At 53.8% G+C, this 21,641-nt stretch overlaps 10 protein-coding genes across 10 annotated transcripts; 7 read left to right on the top strand and 3 right to left on the bottom strand.

Moving 5' to 3' along the window:
* Positions 1-674: 674 nt before the first annotated feature.
* RHO25_004548 (uncharacterized protein) lies at positions 675-1,739 on the top strand (the record flags this gene model as incomplete). Its single annotated transcript, XM_023595469.2, has 1 exon — positions 675-1,739. One exon carries the CDS (start codon positions 675-677, stop codon positions 1,737-1,739), a length of 1,065 nt encoding a protein of 354 aa, XP_023457059.1.
* A 145-nt stretch (positions 1,740-1,884) lies between these two features.
* Positions 1,885-3,651, bottom strand: RHO25_004547 (uncharacterized protein; the record flags this gene model as incomplete). The annotated part of the gene is made up of 1 exon (XM_023595468.2): positions 1,885-3,651. The coding sequence occupies one exon, from the start codon at positions 3,649-3,651 to the stop codon at positions 1,885-1,887; it is 1,767 nt and encodes a 588-aa protein (XP_023457060.1).
* Positions 3,652-3,879: 228 nt separating this feature from the next.
* RHO25_004546 (uncharacterized protein) lies at positions 3,880-5,403 on the top strand (the record flags this gene model as incomplete). Its single annotated transcript, XM_023595467.2, has 1 exon — positions 3,880-5,403. One exon carries the CDS (start codon positions 3,880-3,882, stop codon positions 5,401-5,403), a length of 1,524 nt encoding a protein of 507 aa, XP_023457057.1.
* A 196-nt stretch (positions 5,404-5,599) lies between these two features.
* On the bottom strand, positions 5,600-7,119 carry RHO25_004545 (mitochondrial 37S ribosomal protein mS47; the record flags this gene model as incomplete). The annotated part of the gene is made up of 2 exons (XM_023595466.2): positions 5,600-7,003; positions 7,063-7,119. The coding sequence occupies 2 exons, from the start codon at positions 7,117-7,119 to the stop codon at positions 5,600-5,602; spliced, it is 1,461 nt and encodes a 486-aa protein (XP_023457058.2).
* A 484-nt stretch (positions 7,120-7,603) lies between these two features.
* On the top strand, positions 7,604-9,012 carry TUF1 (translation elongation factor Tu; the record flags this gene model as incomplete). Its single annotated transcript, XM_023595465.2, has 2 exons — positions 7,604-7,786; positions 7,879-9,012. 2 exons carry the CDS (start codon positions 7,604-7,606, stop codon positions 9,010-9,012), a joined length of 1,317 nt encoding a protein of 438 aa, XP_023457055.1.
* A 451-nt stretch (positions 9,013-9,463) lies between these two features.
* Positions 9,464-12,007, bottom strand: RHO25_004543 (uncharacterized protein; the record flags this gene model as incomplete). The annotated part of the gene is made up of 1 exon (XM_023595464.2): positions 9,464-12,007. The coding sequence occupies one exon, from the start codon at positions 12,005-12,007 to the stop codon at positions 9,464-9,466; it is 2,544 nt and encodes an 847-aa protein (XP_023457056.1).
* A 252-nt stretch (positions 12,008-12,259) lies between these two features.
* On the top strand, positions 12,260-13,789 carry RHO25_004542 (uncharacterized protein; the record flags this gene model as incomplete). The annotated part of the gene is made up of 1 exon (XM_023595463.2): positions 12,260-13,789. One exon carries the CDS (start codon positions 12,260-12,262, stop codon positions 13,787-13,789), a length of 1,530 nt encoding a protein of 509 aa, XP_023457053.1.
* A 963-nt stretch (positions 13,790-14,752) lies between these two features.
* RHO25_004541 (uncharacterized protein) lies at positions 14,753-15,377 on the top strand (the record flags this gene model as incomplete). The annotated part of the gene is made up of 3 exons (XM_023595462.2): positions 14,753-15,028; positions 15,091-15,156; positions 15,207-15,377. The coding sequence occupies 3 exons, from the start codon at positions 14,753-14,755 to the stop codon at positions 15,375-15,377; spliced, it is 513 nt and encodes a 170-aa protein (XP_023457054.1).
* Positions 15,378-16,076: 699 nt separating this feature from the next.
* On the top strand, positions 16,077-18,959 carry RHO25_004540 (uncharacterized protein; the record flags this gene model as incomplete). Its single annotated transcript, XM_023595461.2, has 1 exon — positions 16,077-18,959. One exon carries the CDS (start codon positions 16,077-16,079, stop codon positions 18,957-18,959), a length of 2,883 nt encoding a protein of 960 aa, XP_023457051.1.
* Positions 18,960-20,824: 1,865 nt separating this feature from the next.
* On the top strand, positions 20,825-21,564 carry RHO25_004539 (uncharacterized protein; the record flags this gene model as incomplete). The annotated part of the gene is made up of 2 exons (XM_023595460.2): positions 20,825-21,257; positions 21,308-21,564. 2 exons carry the CDS (start codon positions 20,825-20,827, stop codon positions 21,562-21,564), a joined length of 690 nt encoding a protein of 229 aa, XP_023457052.1.
* Positions 21,565-21,641: the final 77 nt, after the last annotated feature.

Raw genomic sequence — 21,641 nt, 5'->3', positions numbered from 1 at the left:
GCGGGGCGCGAAGGACGCAGCAGGAAGCTCGTGGTATGATCTGGAGAGCGAAAGGTGGTGGAGAAGGTAGATCTATGTAGGCCGATAAGAATTCGAGCGAAGGTTCGTCTTAGCCTGTCTTGTGACGCTTCTACGGCAATGCCAAGTGCGGTTGTGTTGGAGGCGAGTGGGTATCTCGCGCTGGGCATGCGTCAAGCTGAGCAAGGGAGAGGAGACGCAATGCGCATGGGTGTAGAGCAGTTTCGCCGCCGTTTGCCCGAGGCAGCGCTGTGCTTGCTTGCGCTGCTGAACGACCCAGAAGCAGGCCACGGTGCGGTATTATCAGCAGCCCAACACAAAGCCTGCGGTGGCGTGCACGGGTCGCCTGTTATTTTTCTCCCTCGACGATCCAGCGGCATTTCTCGCCGACAGCTCTGCGCCACGCCGTTGAGGAGCACGGCTTGGCGTGCAATTGATTGTACGGCTCGGACTCGGAAACGTGGTCCAGATCAACCAACGTGCAGCTGTCACACCCAACTGCACCGAGTGCGCCTCGCAATTGCACCCTCGTCGTGGTCGTGGTTTCCACGCGCAAGTGAAGTGGATGCCCGGCTCGCTTGCCAAGGAGCTAGCATAGAGCCTCAGTGAGCAGTTCAGGCACAAGCCAACATCTGGACGAACCACCAACATCCACCATGCCGGGAAGACAGACGCAGCAACCCGTGAACGAGGCGCTCTGCCGGAGATGTCAGACCCTCGAGCCAGCCATCGTGGTCCGCAACGAACCCCTCTGCAGATCTTGTTTCGGCAGGTATGTGCAGACCAAGGTGGTCAAGCGCATGGAGAGCTTTCGCGTGCGCAATTCCGAGCCTGGTAACGAGCAAAAATTGCTGCTACCACTGTCCTTCGACGCTGGCTCGCTCGCGCTGCTCCACATCCTGAGTCAACATCTCCAGACGCAAATCGTAAAGACCGGTCGTCCTGGCTACAAGCTCTGCGTCTTGCAAATTGATGATGGGCCAGGTGATGCCACTACCGACTCGTCACTCGCTACGGTGAAGGCTAGGTATCCAGAGCACGAGTATCACGCAATCCCGAGGACGAAAATTCTTGAGCTTGATCACATCGCAGCGCTACTGCCAGAGCCACACCAGGATCAATCACAGGTTAGAGATGAAGAGAATCTGGCACAACTCTTCGCGTCAGCCAAGTCTGCAAGCTCGCAACAGGATCTTAAGCAAATCCTCGATCGCAGACTGATCGTCCACGAAGCGAAAGAACATAGGTGTCAAGCTGTGCTCTGGAGCTACAGCACTACCAAGCTAGCGGAGCAGATCCTCGCGGAGACAGCCAAAGCTCGAGGCTTCGCGCTTCCCTGGGTCATCAACGATGGCGAATCGCCTCACGGCGTTGCCTTCTACTTCCCGCTTCGCGAAGTTCTGAACAAGGAGATTGATGCGTATTTGACCTATTTAGACCCTCCGCTGGACGGACTGGTCGTTAAATCTGCCAGACCGGCAGTGAGCACGAAGAACACCACTATTGACGATCTCATGGCGCAGTATTTTGAGAATGTGGAGCAAGAATACCCTTCCATTGTCGCCAATGTCGTGCGAACGACAGGGAAATTACAGCCGACCGCACTCGCGCAGGTCGAACAGCAGTGCGAGCTCTGCAATATGCCGCTGGAAGGTCAAGCTCCCGCACGAAGCAGACTCTGCTACGGATGTATTAGGACTCTGCCGCAGGCTAGTGAGTAGAGCTTGCAAAAGCCAGCTGATCATAGATCAACCCCTCCGATCCTACGCGAGATTCGCACGTCTCCATTGCGGAATTGCACAAATGGCGAGGGTATGCAATCGATCACTGCTACAGCTTCGTACCCCAGCTATGGTGGGTATACTTTCAATCCTCCTCTTTCAGCCGACTTCCTTTCACGGTCGCCCTCTCATCGCCGGTAGCTCCACTCCCTACGGTACCTTCGAAACCACCATCCTGCACAAAGAAGTCTGCTTCGTCGATGATATCCCACAGGATGTCCTCGGCAACTTGCTCTTTGTATCTTTCACCGATCCCTCTCAGCTGCCTGCCAGGATTCCAGCCATTCTTGTGTCCACTGCCGTCCGCGCCCGCGTCTGGCATGGCATGATCGGGCCCCTGTGCCGGTCCCTGCCCCACGTCCTTCGTGTTTCGAAGATGCGCAGGCGGTGCCCAGAACCCATTAGGTGCGTCGCCAAAGTTCACTTCTACAATACCGCCAAAGAAGCAGGAAACGGCCGGGAAATATCCTACCAGGCCGTCATCGAATCCTTCTCGCGCACCCATCGTCTTACTAGGCGCACTAGCTGGCGGGAGGAACGCAAGGAGATTTTCAAATGCAGTGCCGATCAACTTGCCGTTCTTGTACACTCTCATGGCACTGTGCGGTAATGTTCGCAGCGCAGGATATTCGTTGTGTGGGTTTGGCGCTGTCTTGATGCTCTCCTTATTCGAGCTCGGTCCTGTGGTGGGCAGATGGTTCAGGTTCGTCGTTCTATCGGCGTAGATCTCCATCGGTTTTGAGGTGACATGGTCGAGCACTTCGAAATAGCTATTGCCTTTGTATGCAACGGGTATCCGATCTCGAATGATGTCCATTGGCTGCGTATCTGCGTCCTGATGCGAACCCTGGTCAAACCCGTCTCCCGAGTCTACGGCATGATTGTAGATACCGTCCACCACCTTGCGATGCAGCGAAAGAGAAGGAAGCTGGATCTCAACGCCGATCACGTCTCCCTCCTTGACGTGCTGATCTTCCGGTGCAAGTACAACAGGTGTCGGGGCATTCTTTGCTGTCTTTGACTTGATCTTCTTAGCATTGTAGAACTTTCCTGGTCGGCTGCGATGCATGGTCTCGAATCTTATGTCTGTGATGCCGTAGCTGTAGCCGTCAAAGCCCACCGGCGCATCCAATGGAGCTTCCCGTCTCGCCCATCCAAAGCGTACGTGTGGTTCTGGTCCATTTGCATCTGGATCTGGTCCTTCTTTGGGCACACCTCGGTGGACCTTGATCTCGTAGTACAGCGTGCCTTCTCTCGCACACACATTAGACCTCACCATCCGCCAGCCCTTCTCATTCGTTGTGATCAATGCATTTGTCGTGAAATGCATCCACTTGTCAGCATCTTCGAAGCTCAGTCGTGCGTAATGTGGTGGAGGAGAAGTCGAACGATAGTACTGTTTGTGTGGAAACTGTGGGTCTGCAATGGCGCGCGAGTATCGGTACCCTCTCTTGTTCTCCGCCAAATCGATCGGCTTGTACAGCTGACGCTCGCTTCCCGGCATGGTCAGAGGGAATGGCTCATGTGAGATCATCGAATCCTCCTTAGGCTCCTCGAATGCCTCTGCTTTGGGCGGAGGTACGCTAAAGCGCATTGGCGAGGGATACGTGTGTTGCGCGCTGGCTTTTCGTTTCCCCATTGAGCTCGATGTCGGTTTCTTGTCGTCAAATGTGCCCATACTTTCGCGTTTCTTCAGCGACTCCTTCTTTTCTCGTTGCTCTCGCTGAATCGGTGGTGCGGGCGTTCGCGATGCCTGGCGGGAAAGCGTGGCAGGATTGAGAGGCGACGGAGCGCTGGGCGCATTCTGATCGATGACCGCCTGCAGCGGTGGGACTCCGTTCATCTCGGCCATGTTGTGGTTTGCTGCAGATGAGGTGAAGTGTTTCCCGCAGACAATTGCTGCGAGCTTGACGCGCTTGCACTTTCGCGTGCGAGCGTCCCTGCCGCGACGGGTCCACGTCGGGCCGACCCCACGTGTCGATCCTGGTCAGTCGGCCAAGATTTCGAAGGGTCGTGTCGGTGGTAGAACTTTTTTGAGAGCCGACGTCGAGCGTCGCATAATTGAACACACCTACACACAATGCCGAAAGCTGCACGCCCTACGTCGTCTTCCCGACAGGAGAGACGACACAATCCATTAAGTGAAGAATATTCGCCAACAGCTCCACTTAAGCAAAAGACCAGCAAGAAGCGGAAGAGTACACGTGAGGGAAACAGCCAGGAAGGATATGTGGACAGCAAGTCGTCGCGGCGAATTCTCGACCTCGGTCAAGATCTCGCAGATGAGGACGAAGCAGAGCGACAAGCACAACGGCCTCCGGTAGCCAATCCGGCATTCACATTCCGAGACGAAGAGGGCGAAGACGAGGAAGGCGGGGCAGAGATTGGGGACTATGACCAGGAAGAGGCATGGGCGTCGGAGGATGAGGAGGTCGAGGAAGTAGAGATTGATCCTGAAGACAACGAAACTTGGAACAGACTCATGGGTGGTGGTGTGGATCCATCTAAGTTGTTCGATGGCCCAGGCGATGGAGAGGACGACGATGAGGATGGAGAGCCCAAAGGACCCGACTATCTCTCCAATCTCATCCTGGAAAAGATTGCAGCGCATGAAGCGGCTCAGCAAGGAGGCCACGGCCAAGGACAAGAACCACAGCGAATACAAGGCGGCGGCGCACCAGAAGATGCAGTTGAGCTGGATGCGAAAGTGGTGGAGGTGTATACACAAGTCGGCCTACTGCTGTCAAGATACAAAAGTGGCAAGCTGCCCAAACCATTCAAAGTTCTTCCTACACTACCACAGTGGGACATCCTTCTGGACATCACACGGCCTGACAGCTGGACACCGAACGCCGTATACGAAGCAACAAGGATATTCACATCCTCTAGGCCAGCAGTCGCCCAGGCATTCTGCCAGGATATCCTATTACCGAGAGTACGAGAAGACATCCGCGAGACGAGGGAATTGAATGTACACCTGCACAAAGCCATGAAAAAGGCACTGTACAAGCCCGCGGCCTTCTTCCGAGGACTGCTATTTCCCCTGGTCGGTTCCGGGACATGCACGCTACGAGAGGCTCGCATTATCGCATCAGTCCTTTCGCGTGTTTCGATACCAGTGCTGCACTCCGCGACAGCTCTTTATCGACTATGCGAAATTGCTGCTGATCAGATGATGCATGACGTCGAATCAGCCGGCGCATGCAACATCTTCATTCGCACACTTTTGGAGAAGAAGTACGCGCTGCCGTACCGCGTGGTCGATGCACTTGTCTTTCACTTCCTACGTTTCCGACAGATGCAGGATCAAGGAGGAGATGATGTGAGCATGGAAGGAACGATGCAAGGCTTTCCTGGGAAGAAAGGCGCAGGAGATCCAAAGCTCCCCGTATTGTGGCATCAGTCTTTGCTTGCTTTCGCACAACGCTACAAGAACGAGATCACAGAAGATCAGCGAGAAGCTCTGCTCGACCTGCTGTTGGTAAGAGGCCACAAGCAGATCGGTCCTGAAGTTAGGAGGGAGCTGCTTGAGGGCAGAGGGCGAGGCGTGGTGGCTGACGAGACAATGGCTGACGGAGGCGACGATACCATGATGGACGCTTAAGAAATGTCTAGATTCTGAGGGGAAGCATAGACATATTTACTTCAATCGGCAGACTGCCAATGAGACGCTCGAAAGAGCAAGTTTCCTGCTCGATATGGTGCCTTTCCTCTTCAGTGTGAACTGCAGAATGTCTTGCTTCTTGCGCACACTTTTTGGTACATCTATGGAGCGTCTCACACGAATTGCATTCAGCGCTCTATTGAGACCAGGCCAGCTTTCCTGTTTTCTCGTCGACACTCGTTTTGCGATCCAGGATTTCGTTGACCTTCTCCTTCACACCCTGCTTTCCGTTGAACCTCCTCAGACACTCCTCGATAATCTGCTCGCGCGTATATCCTCGCACCATAGTTTGGACCTCAATTTCCGTCGGCAGGCCAATCCAGGCATGCGGGTACTCTTTGTAGTCCTCGCCCGTGCTACCAGCTTCTGTGCCCAGAAGATCGAATTGCGACTGATAGCTGAAGAAGCTGTCAACATCAGCGTCCGACACCTTTTCGAGCGACCCAGGAGACCACTTGGGTGTTCTTTTGGGCTTATCGACAAGCAGAGCTGTCACGCCTTCCACAAAATCGGGATGCTCCATAAAGCGAGATGCAATGGCATGTTCACGACGAAAAGTTTCGCCAATGGACCACTGGCGCCCTCGATCCAGCTGCTGGAGCGAAACTTTGACTGACGTAGGCGAGCGCTGCAGGATAGCCTTGCGGGTTTTCTCCGCCCACTCGTTGACTTCCGGGTACCCACGGACGCCAGGCGACATCTCAGCAAGACCTGTGAGAGCATCGAGGATCCCTGAGATATTGTGCGCAGGCTGGAAAACATAATCGATTGCGGCTCGAATGTTACCACCGACGGGTGCCGAAATGGGCTGGTCGTGTGGCAGGCCAGTAGCAAACTCTTCTATTGTTGAATTGACGGCCCGGTATCTGCGTTTGAGGTCGTCGTAGTCCTTGAATTGCAACTCGGCCAGGCGTGCCTCCAGGTCAGGTATAGAAGAGGAGTGTAGGTAATGTGTCGCGATACCGGCGTAGAAGACGTTGGGTCCCTTGATCTGCTCGGAGGTCAAAGCGAAGTATTTCCCAAGCTCACCATCCATTCGTGGCAGGAAGAAGGATGCTCCAACATCTGGGAAGAAACCAATATTGGTCTCTGGCATGGCAAAGACGGTATTCTCTGTCGCTATCCGGAACGGAGCGTGCAAGGAGAGACCAACGCCTCCTCCCATTGTGATTCCGTCGATGAGGGCGACATATGGTTTTGTGTAAGTTGAGATGAGGTGATCCAGCTTGTATTCCAAGGCGAAGTAGTCCTTGCTCTCTTGTTGTCCTTCAGTCCCCTGCTTATTCCTCTGTGCCAGCCAAGCAACGTCACCTCCAGCGCAGAAAGCGCGCCCTTCGCCTTTGATGGTAATCACATTTGCCAATTCGCTCTTGCTCCACTCCTGCAAACGGGGTATGATCTTGCGAGCCATGCTGCCGTTGAGCGAGTTCAGCTTCTTGGGCCGGTTGAGCGTGATGCTCCGTACACCACCCTGACTGCTAAAGAGGACATCGTTAGGTTCATCGCCGGGCTGCTCTTTGATTCCGGAAACAGTCGTGAACTATGGTCGCTGGGGTCAGTCAGTCGCCAATGTCGAACTGCCGCCATGAAATGACGTACTGATCGCGCAGCACTCTGCTGCATGGCCGGGCTCAGGATCTTCGCGCGTAGAGGCATGGTTGCAGGACGTGCGGTTGCCAACCTCGTGCAAGATTTGTGGAACAGCATTGGGATGGCTGTGGTGTAGGCAGTCCGAGTAAGATAAGGTCTTCGTAAAGCTACTCTAGCTTCATCTGTGTGAATGCAGAGACCTCGGCTGAGGAGTCCGAAGAACACCGCTGCTGGGACAATTGGGAATCTTGTGCCAGTGAGTCCGCCGTGCCAACGTGTATGTTGAGAGTCTTCTGTTCCTCGAAATTTCGATTGGTACCCGAGGCTCAATGGCGAAGCAAAGGCGAGTAGGTTCTGGTGCTCCGCAGGGCCGCCAGCGGCGAAGACGGGGGAGAGACAGCTTTGTGGGGACGAGTAGCGTGTGTGCCTCAGGCTTCAACGAAAGATTTCGTCTGGCGCATCGACCATCCATTACACCTCGTCTTCCATCTCGCCGCTTCAGCGCTTGTCTTGTTTTCCCTTTCTCGGTGCGTCGGGTCCGCGTCTCATCATGTCTTCTTTCGCTACCAAGTTCCTGCGCACGTCGCGCGCACTGCGAGTCAATGCCAACCCCATCCAGAGCGCTCTCAACACCAGGGGTCAGCAGCAGTTCGTGCGAGGATATGCCACAGTCTTTGAGCGCAGCAAGCCGCACGTCAACATCGGCACCATCGGTCACGTCGATCACGGAAAGGTACGCCATACACGAGGAGACGGGAGCGGGAGCCGCGATGGATTATGAAGCCAGCCGGTCCAATTGATCGATATACTGATCACGATATACAGACCACTCTCACAGCAGCCATTACGAAGCGACAAGCAGAAAAGGGCTACGCCAAGTTCCTCGAGTATGGCGCTATCGACAAGGCGCCGGAAGAGCGAAAGCGTGGTATCACCATTTCGACCGCCCACATCGAGTACCAAACCGACAACCGCCACTACGCCCACGTCGATTGTCCTGGTCACGCCGATTACATCAAGAACATGATTACTGGTGCTGCGTCCATGGATGGCGCCATCATTGTTGTTGCTGCTTCAGATGGACAAATGCCACAGACGAGAGAGCACTTGCTCCTTGCGCGCCAGGTCGGTGTGCAAAGAATTGTTGTGTTCGTGAACAAGGTCGATGCGGTTGAGGACAAGGAAATGTTGGAGCTCGTCGAGATGGAGATGCGTGAGCTTCTGTCCTCGTATGGCTTCGAGGGTGATGAGACACCGATCGTCATGGGTTCTGCTCTCTGCTCGTTGGAGGGTCGTCAAAAGGACATTGGAGAGGAGAAGATCGATGAGCTCCTCGAGCACGTCGACAGCTGGATCCCAACTCCAGAGCGTGACCTGGACAAGCCCTTCCTGATGTCAGTCGAGGATGTCTTCTCTATCCCAGGACGTGGTACCGTTGCATCGGGCCGTGTAGAGCGTGGTGTGCTCAAGAGGGATTCCGAGGTGGAGCTTGTCGGAAAGAATGCTGTTCCAATCAAGACCAAGGTCACCGATATTGAGACCTTCAAGAAGTCGTGCGAGCAGTCACAGGCCGGTGACAACTCTGGTCTGCTTCTGCGTGGTATCAAGCGTGAGGACGTCCAGCGTGGTATGGTCATTGCGGTCCCAGGCTCGCAGAAGGCACACAAGAAGTTCTTGACATCGTTATACGTTCTGACCAAGGAGGAGGGTGGTCGTCACACCGGTTTCCAAAACAACTACAAGCCTCAGCTCTTCCTCCGAACAGCTGACGAGGCTGCCACACTTACTTGGCCAGAGGGCTCAGAGCAACTCGCTGAGAACAAGATGGTCATGCCAGGTGACAACGTCGAGATGGTATGTGAGATCAATAAGCCTCTGGCTCTCGAACAAGGACAGCGCTTCAACGTGCGCGAGGGTGGCCGCACCGTCGCCACAGGCCTGATTACTCGTGTCTTGTAAACAGTGGCAGGTATGAGACTTGCTTAATGAGCCGAGCAGATGGTCTCGAGGTGCTTGTGGGGAGGTGAAATGCCTGCAACATGCGGGCATGGAGAGAAGAAAATGTAAGATGACATGTACAGCTACACAGCCGACAGAGGCTGCTTCACCTTCGACGACTGTATTTGCTGTACGTTTACGGAGGATCGGAAAGACAAAAAGGTGGCGATGCATAGCCAGGCGCCGGTCTTGTACGATAATAGATTTGATACCACAGCAACTCGATCCCAGCTCTGCTACAACATGAATCGGCACAGATTCTTCTTAAAACAACCCAATGTCTCCGTATAGAATTTTTCTGCTATGTTGGTCTGAATGCTCAAAGCGGGCTTGTCGAGGGTGCAACTTGCGCCTCTGTAGGCTGGCGGCCTGTACTTTTTGATATAGAATGGCTCAACTGTCTATCTAAAGATTACTTCTTCTTCTGCTTCTTCTCGGCCCTCTTCAGACCCCTCACGTCCTTCTTCAGACGTGGATCAACCATCTTATACTTGCCCTTCACACCTCTCGGTCTGCCTTGGCCCTTGTTGTGGCCGCCAGCTCGGATGACCTTCACTGGCTGCTTCTTCTTCCCAGATTTGCTGGCCTTGGCCATGAGCTTGCTAATCTGGTTGGCCTTGTCACGCTCAGTGCCCTCGCCGTCTTCAGCGAGACCCTCTGACTTCTTCTTGAGCTTCTCGAGGCGCCTCGCGGCTCGAAGGGTCTTGCGTGCCTTGGCCTCACGAACTTTCTTGATCGGACGTGCATTGACGGCTCGCATCTTCTCCTTGATAGCGGCAGCGGCCTCTTTTGTCACCGGACGTTGGGGTCGTGCATGTTTGTTCTCATCATCGAGAAACCATTCCGGCAGGCCATCCACATCGCGCAAGGAGTACTTGTTGAAATTGTCATCCAGGAGCTGCTGCTTCGTGACCTTTCCGGTGGCAAGCTGATGCGCGAGAGTCATAGCTTCTGCGGTGCTGATTTGGATATTTGTTCGATGATCGTCTCTCGACGATGCGCGCGTGGTGCCTTCTTCCCAGTCATCGTCTTCGTCCTCGCCAGCCACCTCTTCGATCTCGGAACCTGATGCTTCCTCGTCCTCGCCGTCTTCTGAACCAGATAGCTCCATTGCAGCATCTTCCGCGGTAGCACCAATTTCTGGCGAATCGACATCGATGCCGCTATCGCGTGCCTTATCCGCATCATCTTCTTCATCGTCCTCCTCGTCAAGACCATCGAGGCCGTCGATACCGCTAAAGACATCCTGCTGGAAGAATGACGCTGCCCGACTGCTCAACGCACCCTCTTTCTGTTTTGAACGTAGGTCTGTTGTAAGTCCTTCGTTTTCTTCGTCGCTCCAGTCAGAATTATCCTCATCCTGCACCATCGCATAGTCCTCGCTGGCATCGCTGTCCGCAGCTTCCTCGTCGTCGTCAAAGCCCTCAAAAGCGTCTTCTCGGTCTTTGCCGGCGGCTTTTCGTGCACGCTTTGCGCGAGCTTTGGTGTCGCGATCCTCCAGTTTTTCTTGGTACTGCTGGTACATGTTGTCCAGCTCCCTTTCCAGTCTGTCTCCGTCCTCGTCTGAATCTTCATCTTCACTCGGCTCTTCTTGCGGTTTCTCAGGTTCCACAAGAGCAGTCATGCGGCCCTTGACTATTTGTCGGCGTATCGAAGGATCTTTATCCGCGTCTCTCAGCTGGAAGACGGCATCCCCACCTTGCAAACCAGCCTCGATACCAATTTCTGAAGGCGTAGTCATACCCATCTGCATTCGAACGATCTCCCGCTGTTTCTTTTCGTTCTCTCGTCTCCTTTCCTTCTTCTTGTGTTTATCTTGCTGCTCCTTCAACGCTTGCATCTCTTCCCGGAGTCGCATTTCTTCATCCATCGACTCTACTACTGCCACCTCTTCTCCTTCTTCACCTTCGGCCTTGTCTTGCGATGGAGCAGCCTTTGTGTGGTCCGTCTTCTTCTCTTTCAAGCCGAAGCGCTCTCGTGCCTTCAATCTCCAGCGCAGCAACAGCTTGAAATCTGCGCGCCCCAGCACTTTGAGATCCGAACAATTCCTTCGCACCTCCTCTGAGGTCTCGGGCATCTTGTCCAAAGCGGCTTGCGCAATGCTATTCTCACCGTCCTGTTGGAAGTGTATCCTGTTGAGCGTGCCCAGCATTTCAATCGGATCCTGCGACTGCACAAATTCATATGCAGCGGCCTCGTGGAATTGTGTCCAGTCTCCCTCCTCGTAACCTTCTCTTTTCCTTTTCTTCTTCTCTGGGTTGAAGACTTTTGCCTCTGCACTCTCGCTCTTCTCCTTGACATCCATGAACGCATAATGAGGGTCCAAGAATTTGGGGTCCAGGTGCTTCGGCGCTTTGTACCCTCGACACACGTAGAACGTCTCTGCAGACACATTTCTACTGCTGGGTGGTTTTGTCTGCTCCACTTTCGCAAACAACTGCTTGAAGATCCACTCCAGTTTGGCACTATCCTTGCTACGGAAGACCTTCGTTACAAAAGCTCCATTCGGCGCAAGGAATTCGGTGGCCAATTTCAGCGAACTGAGCACGAGCTCGTTCTGGCTGAAAGCATCCTGCACCCAAGCTGTTCCGACATTTGGCGCACCATCGTGAATTACACAATCTGCTTTCCACGTCTTCAAATGTCCTCGGATCGTCGCTCGGCATTTATCGGTGGTGATGTCGCTCTGGAACGTGATGGTTTTGGGAATGGGCTTGATCGGACTCAGATCCACACCCACAATCAAGCTCTTCTGTGGCATGATCTCTGCTGCAACTTGCAGCCATCCTCCGGGTGCCGCGCACAGATCGATTAGACATTTCGAGTTTTGCAGGAATGAAAACTTTTTGTTCAGTTGAATCAGCTTGAACGCCGCACGGGAGCGGTAGCCTTTCTCCTTCGCCAGGTAATAGTATTTGTCCAGACGCGCCTTGGCGTGCTTCTTTTGAATCGCCATAGCTGCGGCGAGTTGTGTGAAGAGCCGCTCGAGACGGCGTCGATGTCGCTGCGACTTGTGAGGAACAGACCAGCCACAAGAAAAATCAGGGCTCCGACCGGGTTTAGCGAATCTCACTCCGCTCCTTCTCCATTGGCTGCACAGCTTCACTACCGACGTTTAGCTGCAGCACGTCACCGCAAAGACCACGAGACATAGGTTTCAGAATATATAGCACTGTCCGCGCGATGCTTCCTCCAAAGCTGCAGAGCTATGTCACAGCTCGGTATTATGACACAGCACAGCGGACTGCCTGCTCCCGAGCACGATGATCACAACATAGCGAAGTTCCTACCTGGAGACGCCCAGAATCCACGGAACTGGTCAGCCTTCAGGAAATGGACGATTGTCGCGAGCATTGGTCTTGTCGACCTGACAGTTTCGTTCGGTGCGAGCGGCTTCAGTCCAGCCAGCGGCGACTTTGCTGCCCATTTCGGATTGAGCAGCGAAATTGCTGGCATAGGACTTTCCATCTTCGTTCTTGGGCTTGCTTTCGGGCCCATGTTTATCGCTCCACTCTCAGAGTACTATGGACGAACGGCCCTTTATCTGATACCGTACGGCATTTTTCTAATTTGTCTCGCTCTGTCGGCAGCTATAGACAATGTACCTGGTTTCTTCGTGCTACGCTTCTTCTCAGGGCTCTTTGCAAGCGTGACGATTGCGAACTTTGGTGGAAGCATTGCGGACTTGTTCTCCAAGAATGATGTTGGACCGGCGATGAACATATTCCTGTGGGCTGCAGTGTGTGGAAGCCCTATGGGCTTTTTCCTGATGTCTTTGGTCGCACAATCGCACGGCTGGAGGGCTGTTCTCTGGACGCTCTTTGGCATCTGTGCAGTCCTCTGGGCTCAGCTTTTGGTCGTTCTGGTGCCCTTCGGGAACGAGACACGTCACTCCGTACTGCTGCGGAGGCGGGCGAGAAGACATGGCAAGGCTATTCCGGACGAAGCACAGGCAAGGTCTCTGAAGACTCTGTTCACAGTAACACTTGCGCGACCCTTTCGATTTTTATCTACTGAGACCATCGTTATATTTGGCGCGCTTTATAACGGATTCCTCTACGGCATAAGCTTTCTGTTTAATGGCGCTTTTGGCCTGGTCTTCGGAGAACGCGGTTACGGATTCGACACCTTGGGCGTCGGACTCTGCTTCACGGGCTTCATTGTCGGCATAAGCCTTGGCCCTGTGACAGGAATATGGCAAGAGCGTTACTACCAGAAGTCAATACAAGTGGGTCAGACATATTCAACTGGCTCAGGGAGTTCAGGCGAATCAGAAGCGAGTGCTCTACTAGAGCCAAGCCGAACAGGTGCAGTAAGGCACAATCCTGAAGCTCGCGTCCAGCTAGGCAAAGTCGCAGCTGTCGCTTTGCCCATTAGCCTCGCCTGGTTTGCGTGGACTGCGACCTCAAAGCACTGGATCCTGCCTATACTTGCTACATCGCTCTTTGGTTGGAGCTTTTTCACACTCATCTTCATGGTAGCCATTTATACCGAGGAGAGCTACATGGTCTATTCTGCATCAGCATTGGCGGGAATTGGACTCGCAAGGAATGTAGTAGGAGCCATCTTCCCATTGATTGGCAACATCATGTTTGAGAGACTTGGCCCGAGAACTGCAGGAAGCATAATTGCAGGACTGGCTCTTCTGCTTGCTCCCATTCCATTCGTCCTGGAGAGATATGGCCCGAACCTTAGAGCTAGGAGTCCATTTGCTTACGAGCATGCAGATGATGAGTGAACAAGCAGTCATCGGTTTGCCGCCAGGTGCGGCTACATACGTTCAAGATGACCGAGGCCGTGGTTGGTATTCCTCGCTTATGAACATTGAACGTGGTCTGCCCATTCTCGCCTCAAACCCGCGATGCTGAGGCAAGCTGAACGTCAAATGGACGACGAGGAACTCCGCGGCTGGGACAGAGTATCGGCAGTGACTGGCACGTATTTTTGAAGGATATGCCAGTACTTGGACACTCGAACTAATGGCACGTTGCCCCTCGAGCGGTATTGTGGACTGTCTCAATGCTTAGGCAGATGTGTACCGCCCAAAGGGGTCTACCAGACGCCCCAGGAAATTGTCTTAACACGAGAATAGGCCCGTTTTCGTGACTGAAGCAAGGCCGTGTAAGCCGTCTGTGGGAACCCCGTCAATTCGCTCTGCATGCTGGAGACCGAGCCTGCAAGTAGCGTTCGGATAGTGTGGATAGTAATGCTAGTGATTGTAAGCTTACTTAATGCTCGTCAGCAACAACTTCCGTACAGGCAAGCTGTAGAATTTGGAGGCAATGTGCTTGTGCATGCATTGAGGGTCGACTCTGAGCATGTACGCAGGGATGGCAAGCGTAGGCTGAATTACGGCATCGAGCATGACAGCTTCCGCTTAAGCATTCCATCTCCCCGGTGAGCTAAAAGATTCCAAATCACAATGTTGAGCACGATAGCACATCATCTCATCAAGGTATTGTGCTTACTTTTCTCCGCCTTGCGCTTTGTTCTAGACCCGTAGTATGATCTCATCGCGTAGATGTGTTGCGTCTCGTTGCTACCCCTCCTGTTTCACTCGCCGACCGCCCAGCATGGAGGGGCTATAAACATTAGGCATTGCGGCGAAACTCTTTTCGCCCAGTTCACTTGAACCCGAAGATCACTACATCCTTCATTGAAAGTCATTTATATTGATAATTCAGATCCAACAACATACACAATGTCTAGCATCGTGAACAAGCTCAAGGGCGCGAAGGCCCTCACACAAGGCTCGAAGCTGCCTGACGTTGGACCTCTCAAGGAGGATAACCCAGAGAAGGGAACTGTCAACCTCCACGGTGTTGGCGGAAAGATTGTGGTTGTAGGCGTCCCTGGTGCCTTCACTCCTCCATGCTCCTCCCAGGTGCCTGGCTACGTTGAGAAGGCAGAGCAATTCGCGGCCAAGGGCGTTACAGGCATCTACATTGTTGCCGTGAACGACGCTTTCACAACCAAGGTGAGCACGAGAACCTCACGCCCAAGTAGGCTATGACAATTTTACTGACATATATCTCATAGGCATGGAAGGAGAAGAATAACTGGAACTCACCACTTGTCCACATCCTCGCGGACGATAAGGGAGATGTGAGTGTCTTCATAACGGAGCCTCGATGGCAGAGCTGATATGCATCTAGTTCACCAAGGCAGCAGGTCTCGATTTCGATGCGTCCGGTCTGCTCGGCAACCACCGAAGCCAACGCTACGCAGCCATTGTCGAGGGAGGAGTTGTCAAGAGCATCTTCGTGGAGGATGAGGCACCATCAGTCACTGTGACTGCTGCGGAGAATGTCCTTCAGGCAGTGTAGAGCGCGTCGATGGCGTCGTGAGTATAGAAAAGGCGGATTTGCGTGACGTGAAAGACTAGAGAGCATGATCAGATGCTGGGCTTCGAGAATGAGATACCCAACCAAAAACAAAAATTGACAAAGTACCTCCCACCATCTCATACCTTGCTGCTACCATCTATCGAGCCGCAATCCCCACTTTCTGCTCGTGCAGCTCGTCCGATAAGTGCAGAAAGAACTCGGGCTGGTTAAGGGATAATTTTCGAACAAGAGTATGGGAGTAATATGGAGAGTGTCGCAACGAAGATGCAATAATGTGTGGCGTCATCGCTCGCAACACTCGGCCGCGGCTCCGATAAGCCAACATCGGCGGCGCACAACATGTCAATCGTTATGAACAACGGCAAGACTGCAACCAGAGGCCAGTCTGGGAATACAGCTCGACGCGATTTCAGGGCTGGCGCGTGTGAGTAGAGCACCTGCTGTCTGTTTCCAACGAGAGCGGGCGAGGAAAGTGATCGACGCGCCATTTCATGCTCGCGTTCCCTGTTCGCGCGTCATCATCCCTGCACGCGCCCGATAGACACAAAATGCCTCTTTGAGGTGTCGCTGTGCACCTGACTTGATGCTTCTTCACCGCTGGCGCCACCACCCGAACAACAACAACAATGCGACAGTAGGCGCATCCGCGCGACGACGCCTGGCGTTCCCGAGTCTCAGATGGCGCCAGCGCGCAAGAAGAGCAAGCTGAGCAGCGGCGATAACGACACGGAGCCTATCCCGGCGAACCACGGCCAATCAGCCCAGAACACGACGGGCGTAGAGCATGGCGCCAAACACAGCGCTGCACCGATGCATGCGAACGAGACATCTGCCTCCAGCGGCAGTGGTGCGTCGCCCGCGAGACGTCCGCCTCAGGACGTCCCCGTGAACCGGCTCAGCTGGTATTCGGCTGCCTCGTGGAAATCAAAGGCCTCGCCCACTGCCCAAGTCGCCCGTGAGAGCATATCCGTAGCTCAGGGCGTCTCCTCCGAATCATCAAGCAAAGACGACAACAATCGCAGGCCCAGTCAAAGCGTCAGCAAAAGCTTCAAGGGCAGCAGTCGCAAGAGTTTTCCGCTGGTGGCCGAAGAAACCAGAGTCTATGCTGTGCCGGATCCTGCGAGCGTGCCGAAATCGAAGAAGAGCTTGGGTGCCGACGAGAAGATCAAAGCCAGTGAGAAGCAGCCCGAGAAGCCACTCCCGACAGAGAGCAAGGTAGTTGGAGTCGAAGAAGCTCCATTGCCGCCTGAGCCCCAGACAGAACCCGCGGAGCAGGATGCGAAGACGGAAACAGTCAACATGAGACCGTCCTCCGGCAGTTGGTTCGGATGGTGGTCCAGGCCGGATGGTGATGGCAGTGATGCCGGGCAATCAAAGAGTAAGAACAAGGCTGCACTTGACGGGATGGCAATAGAGCAAGCGAGCGACACGCCTCTGCCCGAAACCCCGGAAGTAGCACCTGCGGAAAACGTTTCCACAGTGCATCAAAGCGATGGGTCAGAAGATATCTCGAACGAAGTACGAGCAGAGGAGATGAGCACTAATGTCGGATACAACTCGACAAGATCTTGGTTCGGACTGTGGAGCAAGGCGCAGAAAGAGCAAGCACAGAAAGAACACGCTGCAGAAGATGAACAGCAGAAACAGGAAGAAAACAAGCCAGTTCAACAAGGCGAGCCCACTTCACATCCACCAGAGCAGCTTCCGCCAGCCGTGCAGGTGCCCACGGAGCCAGAGAGCATCGCGCAGGATATAAACACCGGCGAGGGACCCAACCAGAAGCCTGATGCGGACAGACCTAGGTCATCTGGCTGGGCGTTCTGGTCGAAGGAGAAGCCGCAGGATGCTTCCAATGTTAACAACGAAGACACCCAGAAACAGGTCGGTGAGATCGCGGTTGCGGACACACCTTCACAAAGCCATCCCGAGGCAGCGCAATACAATGAACAGCGGGATTCGAAGGCCGAGGTCAAGCGAGGTAACTCGCTTCTACGAAGGGGGCGGAAACAAAAGTCGACGGATGTGTCAGGCGACACAACGGCAGCGGCTACACCCTCAGGCTCGCAAGCGCAGACTCCCGCATTCTTCACCCCGAACGACACCCCTGAAGGCTCTCCAGCACCTGTTCAGCGAGGAAAGTTGAAGCAGACTGCGCCAAACCTCGTGTTGCCAACCTTCAGGGACACGTATCCTGGTGAGAGTAGTCCTGGGTATATCAACCGCCTGACGCAATATATTGGCAGTTCCCTACATTTGACACAACCTGCGAAGCCTGCACAGCATCCACATATCTTGCATCAGCCGCGCAAAGTAAGAAGGGCTGTTGCTATTGGCGTGCATGGCTATTTCCCTGCAGCTTTAGTTCAAAGAGTGTTGGGAGCTCCGACAGGGACCTCGATTCGTTTTGCCAACTTTGCTGCAGCTTCAATCAAACAGTGGTGCGCAGATCATCAACCTGAGATCAAAGATGTGCAGATCGAAAAAGTGGCGCTCGAAGGAGAAGGGCTGGTTCGTGACCGTGTGAACACACTGTGGAAGCTGCTCCTGAATTGGCTTACAGAGCTCCGGCAGGCGGACTTCATCATGGTTGCCTGTCATTCGCAAGGAGTGCCCGTAGCCACACTCTTGGTGCAAAAGCTACTGGACCTGGCCTGCTTGAATCCAGCAACACGTATAGGAATTTGTGCAATGGCTGGCATCAATCTCGGTCCATTCCCTGAGTACAATCTACGCTTTTTCGGAGGAAGCGCGTTGGAGCTGTTTGATTTCTCTAATAGGAAATCGAAAGTCTCTATCGCGTATTCTGACGCTCTGGACACTTGTCTGCGACACGGTGTCCGGATCACATATGTCGGCGGGCTCGATGATCAATTGGTGAGTCTGGAATCCAGTCTTCACGCCCCGCTAAGCCATCCCTACGTGAATCGGACCATATTTGTCGATGGACAATTGCACACCTCTAATTTCCTCATACACCTCGTCATCTTTGCCGCAAAACTTCGCAACTTGGGGGTTAGCGATCACGGATTATTACGAGAGATTTCGGCGCCTCTTGCAGGCAGTATAGTCAGCGGCGCCGGCCACAGCAGAGTCTACGATGATCCTGCTGTATATTGCACAGCGATAGAGTTCGCGTTAGAAAGTAGCGATGTCTCGCCCGCGGCATTCGAAGGTGATTCCAGGCGCGCGAATACCGACACTCGAAAATCCATGGAAGGGGCACTGTCTCGTCGTGGGTCGAACGTGGGCTATCCAACGAACTTGGCAGCTGCTAATCACATGCGCCGCGGCTCACTGGGTAGCTCAAGCTTGGCACCGCCGGGCATTGCTCCCGTCCTGAGTGCATTTGAGCCAGCGCCTCTTGCGAGTGCAGCGGAGAAGAATCCGTTTGTCCTACCGTGGGCCGTCAGAGGTATGCTCGAAGAAGAACTAGTAAAAAGAGATTCAAAGCTTCAAGTGGAAGTCAAAGAACTTGTCAAGGAATTTGAAGAATGGCGGCCGAGTAGCAAAGTGCTCAAGGATGTTCGATGGAGACTCGAGGGAGTACGCAGTATGCTCTGAATGAGCCTCAAAGCAGATGAGACCTGCTCTTGTGCATACGAGTTCGGGTCCACTTTGGCCATATATTGCGAGGGGTCAACAGTCCTCTGCACTGTATAAAGGATTTAGCGATTTGGAACGACAACAGGCAACGATTGGGTGAATTCACTGATGGCGAACGTGGGTAACGAAGACTTGCCCACGAATTGAGGTGAATAAATGTGAAGCTGCTGGTGGCCTACGGCAGCTGGGGCCGTGTCAGTAGACACAACCATAACAGACAATGCTCTGAATTGTCGAACGTTCTGAGCGATGACACCGAATGTTGGATTGGTGGTCAAACACCGAGGATCTGATCCCTTGAAAAGCACTCGCACCCGCGCCCGGAGCAGCACGATCAAGACTCTCATGCAGGACAAAACGAATTTCTCGCACTTCTCCTAGGTGCAGCAGGCACACGCGGCTGGAAACTATTCTTCCGGAAGCTCACGCTCGTCTCGTGCTAGCTCAAAGGATGTTGTTTGTTGCGAGGCCTAGTGGGTCTGAATGTGCTGGTGTTGGTATATGGCTGCACGACTCTGCAGATAGCCCCAGCTGTGGAGCTGTTGCAGCATTAGCCCACGAGCCCTCCATTACAGTACGTGTGAATAGATTGTGATGATCAATCACGTCTGGAGGGGATGAGTCCGTCTCCCTGCGGCACGATTTTCGCACAGTGTTGCAGATTCAGTCGGATATACGCGATGATCAGTCAGCAAATGCCTTCATTTGCGATGGTCTAGAATTCAACAGAGCCCCGGCAACTGGTATTGACAGTCTGGCGTTCTGCTTCATTACTAGATTCCTTGCAGTAAAGTTGAGTTGGGCGCAATCAATTTTGTGATTAGTGCGCGTGGGTTTAGTCCTTGCGTGCGGACTTCGGCTGACTGTTGCGAGTGCCTGCGGAGAACCGGTCTTTGCATGTTTTTGATTATTATTGCATACCAGTCCAGCACAACTAGCGAAATAGCTTTTGTCTTCCGATTGTGCGGCCGCGCTCACTTTGGTTGTCAACATGTCAGTTGCTTTGCCGCTTCCTGGAAAGCCAAGCCTCGTTCTGAGCCGGTCATGGCCAGTGTGCCTTCAAATGTTGATGATCTTGTCGGGTGGTTGTAGGACACATTTCGCTCCGAGAGTAGTGACGGGAGGTCGGAGGTCGGTCGGCTCGCTTAATGCTGGCAACGGACTGCTTCTGCCGGCGTGGCAACCACTGCCAAGGAAATTCGACCACCTCCCCCGCAATGTCCTCCGCTGGGGACGACATGGTTGGAGTCGAGCTGTGAATGGACAGCGCCCTCATTCTCGGCCGACAACAGGTATAGCTGCAGCGTGCAGCGGAGTGTTATCCCAGAGAAGCTATGGTCGCATACTTTATTTGGTCCACTCGCGAAGCCAAGCCTAGCGAAGCAGGGTTTGCTGAACGGATCGACGTGCACACCACCCGGCACCTGCCTCTCTGAGTGACCACTCTCCAGGCATGCACGCAGCCGGCCACTCGATGCGGATTGGTATGCGTACGAGAAGATTACCTGCGCCAACGATAGGTCGATGAAGAACGACAGTCCACGTCTGAGGCCAATGAGTGCCATGGGTGCCCTTGAGAGCACTGAAACAAGTCGTTGGCTCCGTCTTACACTACCTCCATAGGCCGACACGATGAGTGAGATTGGTGATCTGCATGGTCCCCAGACCGACGACTCGCGCGCCGAGACATAAAGAACGACTTCGCCTCTTCCACGCGGTCAACGTCTTCCCGGCCACTCACCTGTCGCCCACGCTCGTTGCTCACATTCGTTTCAACCTCACACTCGAGCCAAGTCCCGATTTGTGAGACGACATCTCCCACAATGGTTCGAATCTCAGCTTTGGCATTGGGTAGCCTGGTGGCCCTGACACAAGCCGCCCCATTGGAGAAGAGACAAGTCACCTGTGCGACTGGAAACGGTCTGTACATCCTCGTTGCTCGTGGCAGTAACCAGCCCGTGGGCGAGGGCACTGTCGGACCCGTTGCGAACCTTGTGGAAGCACAAGTTGCAGGCTCATACTCGCATGCCATCGACTACCCGGCGACAATCATCGCCCTCGACTCCAACTACATTACGAGCGTGGTTGATGGGATCGAGGACACGAAAAAGAGCATTGAGGATTATGTGGCTGCCTGCGGTCCCAACTCACGCATCGCATTGATCGGTTACAGCCAGGGAGGCAATGTCATGACCGACACTTTGGCTGGAGGCACCGGGAAGCCAGCTCCAATTGCTGAGCAGTACAGACAGAACAGTAAGTCTATTCTGACCTATCTAACGCGCTACAACTAACGACATGTTCAGTTATCGGCGTGGCAGTCTTTGGCGACCCACGATTCAACGTTGGTCAACCATACTCTCGAGGAACATCGACACGCAGTGGTATCTTCGCTCGACAGAGCAGTCTGGCAGCGCTTGGCACGTGGGCTAACGTTCTGGTTTCTTACTGTGATGAGAACGACCCGTTTTGCGCAAGCGGTCTTGACTTGGACGTGCACTCTGCAACTGTCTCGAAGTACGCTCAGCAGGCAGCTGACTTCATTATCGGGCTTGCTCAATAGCTCGAAATACTAATTTGAGAAAAACATGTAGTCAAGCCGAATGTGTAATGAACGATAGTTTACATATTTTCACTGAC

The sequence above is a fragment of the Cercospora beticola genome, chromosome 3 (genome assembly GCF_033473495.1).
Source record: "Cercospora beticola chromosome 3, complete sequence".
NCBI classification, from domain to species: Eukaryota; Fungi; Ascomycota; class Dothideomycetes; order Mycosphaerellales; family Mycosphaerellaceae; genus Cercospora; species Cercospora beticola.
This window is presented reverse-complemented; position numbering and strand designations above follow the sequence as displayed.